Source organism: Phaseolus vulgaris, chromosome 3 (genome assembly GCF_051622355.1).
Source record: "Phaseolus vulgaris cultivar YP4 chromosome 3, ASM5162235v1, whole genome shotgun sequence".
In the NCBI taxonomy this organism is placed as follows: domain Eukaryota; kingdom Viridiplantae; phylum Streptophyta; class Magnoliopsida; order Fabales; family Fabaceae; genus Phaseolus; species Phaseolus vulgaris.
Window position 1 is genome coordinate 34,897,684 of NC_143500.1, and position 2,786 is coordinate 34,900,469.

The window sequence follows — 2,786 nt, forward strand, 5'->3', positions numbered from 1 at the left end:
GTTTCTTGATGTATTTTATGTTTTTTAGTACGGTTAGTTATTGTATTTTTTGTATAAGGGTTGAACCATCCCTGAAGTGGTTCGTACTTATTTATTTGTTATTGGTGATAAAAAAAAAGTTTTTAATGTGATAAATGTTCTATATGTAAAAGAAATTGTTTGGTAATTTGGTAATTTTCTTTGTTCTCAAATTACTTAAATTGCGGAGTGATAAACATGAGGAGATTCGGGTAGATGTATCCTTTTTCGACCATGCTAATCTCTTCGTTAAATAAAGTTTGTTAAATTTAGTTTTGATTCAAAATGTTATAGTATTATATACGGTGAAACAATTTAAATAGTATTCTAAAAAGAATTTTGAAAATAGTTACTAGAAAGTAATGACTTTGATTAGTATGATAATAGGAGCTTAATACATGGACCTCTTTATTTATTTCCTAACAGACACCAACCTGAAGTGGTGGATTTTATTGGGGAATGCATGTATTAGAAGAAATGGACAACTTTGAAGCCATTATTATGATTGTCCTACTCTTTCCTCGCTGGTCTCGAGGAACGAAATGAAAGAATGAAGGTTGTTTGAAGCATTGGTTTCGTCTGCAAAATTGCTTTGCTTCCAGTTCTTGAGAAGTTCATCAGAGCACACGGGATAAGGTTGGTCGGAACAAGGAGAGAATAACTGGTTGTCGTTGTTGTTGTTGTGAACAGCGTTGGTAGTACAGGTGAAGTTGTAGATATTGGAGAAATCGGAGTCCAGAAGATCAGACAAGCAGATATCCCCCACGTTGAAATCTGTGAGCATGTCTGTTGAGAGCTCTTTTTCTTCATTGGGAAACGACAGGAACCCATTGTTGTTCGTAGTGAGTTCCATTTGGTCACTTACTACAGCATCCACAATCCTTTCTTCTTCTTCTTCTTCATGTTCTTCTTCTTCCTCGGACTTGTTGGGCAGTTGCAGCATTGATGGGTGAGGGAAAAACACCTTAGTGCACTTGGTGGCTTTTGTACGGACGAGGTGGGAATCTTTAGGAAGAGACATTGGATTCTGTGTGCTGTTTTCATTGCTTGGTCTACGACAAGTGGTTGAGGTTTTGTGACCATCTTTCACCTTTTTACCTAAATTGGTGTTCCAATAATTATTTATTTCATTGTCTGTTCGTCCTGGAAGCCTCCCTGCTATTAAAGACCATCTACACACAAAATCACACATTCAATCAACATCTTACTATTTATGTCCAACACCCTTCTCCTCAATCTCTCTCATATGTACCACAATAAAATGAAGCATCTTTATATGCAAACATCTTTTTCAGTGGACACCTTCTAAACATTTCATTTTTATCAGATCATATTCATTAACTATTACTTTCTCTCTCATCAACATTTTTGAGTTTCCTTCAAATATTTCCTTAAGAATAGTGATAATGTTGTACTGTCCAACCAGTTTTCTTATAAATCTCCCTATATTTTCTTTATTGTCTTAGTAAAACACATTGAAAATTAGTAGAAAGATGTGTGGAAGGATTTAGAATGAGAGTAGTGTTACTATGACACTCTCCCTAGACACACTTATTTTAATATATTTTATTTATTATAAACTGAAATTAATTGCAGGCTTTGAAAAAAATATACATTCTATATATATTAAAATTCTTTAATTTTGAATAATTTAAATTCATTAATGTAGGTAACCGATTTACCTAACATTATTGTAAGAAGGAAGAAGTTAAGGTAATAAATTAAGATAGGGAAATGGAGACCTGTTTCCCAGGAGTTTGTGGAGTCTGATAATGAGCTCTTCTTCATCTGAGGTTATATTGCCTCTCTTAATATCAGGTCTGAGATAATTGAGCCATCGAAGTCTGCAACTTTTCCCACATCTTTTCAAACCTGCATGCATGTAAGTATTCACTATTTAAAAACTAAATTATAGCATGAGGGAAAGAAGCAAAGATGAGATTTATGATTGTGTTGTGATTAAGGTAAAGAAGGAACCTGCTCTTTTGGGAAGGTTTCTCCATCTTCCTTCCCCATGGACCCTAATGTATTCTCTGAGGATTTTGTCTTCATGAGCTGTCCAAGCACCTCTATTCAAACCCTCCTTTGAACAACAAGGGCTTCTCCCCATCTTTCTCTCTTTCTCTTTCTCTCTCCTTGTGTGTGGTGCTCTTCTATCTAACTTTGAAATTTTGGCAGTGTGGATACTTATACAGCAATTACTTTATTATTATCTTTTTGGTGTGGTCCAACTTTTATATGATCTCAATCTTGCAACTGAGTAAGAAAGTAAGTGACAGAAGATTACACGTCATTCACGTTGCATATGTGCATTTGATCTCATTTGTCCTCTCAAAACGGACCAATCTTAGAATTTTGGACCAAATGATTCCTCCAAATCATTGATTGCATGCATGTATTTAACATATCCAGAGACTCTGCTACTCTTCTGAGATTACATAAAAATATAATAGACATTTCTCATAAATAATTAATTATTATTAAATTAAATATCATTTTAAAAGATTAAAAAAATTATTGGTATATAAAGTAGTTCTAATATTAACAAAAATTTATAAAGTAGTTTTTAAATTGACATTTAACCATTAATTATCAAGGTTTTAACTACTAATATTTTAGATTCTAAATGAGGCTCTAAAACACTAATTGAGATCAATTTAAAATATAAAATTTTAGTAGTTAAAATTTTGATAGCTAATTTAGATATCAATTTAAAAATTATTTTATAAATTATTATTAATAATAAAAATTATTTTATATATAAATGA

General features: G+C 32.3%; 1 protein-coding gene across 1 annotated transcript; it reads right to left on the reverse strand.

Annotated features, from left to right (window-relative positions):
• Positions 1-364: 364 nt before the first annotated feature.
• LOC137805875 (transcription factor MYB1) lies at positions 365-2,181 on the reverse strand. Its single transcript, XM_068605770.2, has 3 exons — positions 1,996-2,181; positions 1,761-1,890; positions 365-1,190 (listed from the first exon to the last, which is right to left on the reverse strand). Exons 1-3 carry the CDS (start codon positions 2,126-2,128, stop codon positions 518-520), a joined length of 936 nt encoding a protein of 311 aa, XP_068461871.2. The 5' UTR covers positions 2,129-2,181; the 3' UTR covers positions 365-517.
• Between the last annotated feature and the right edge of the window lie 605 nt (positions 2,182-2,786).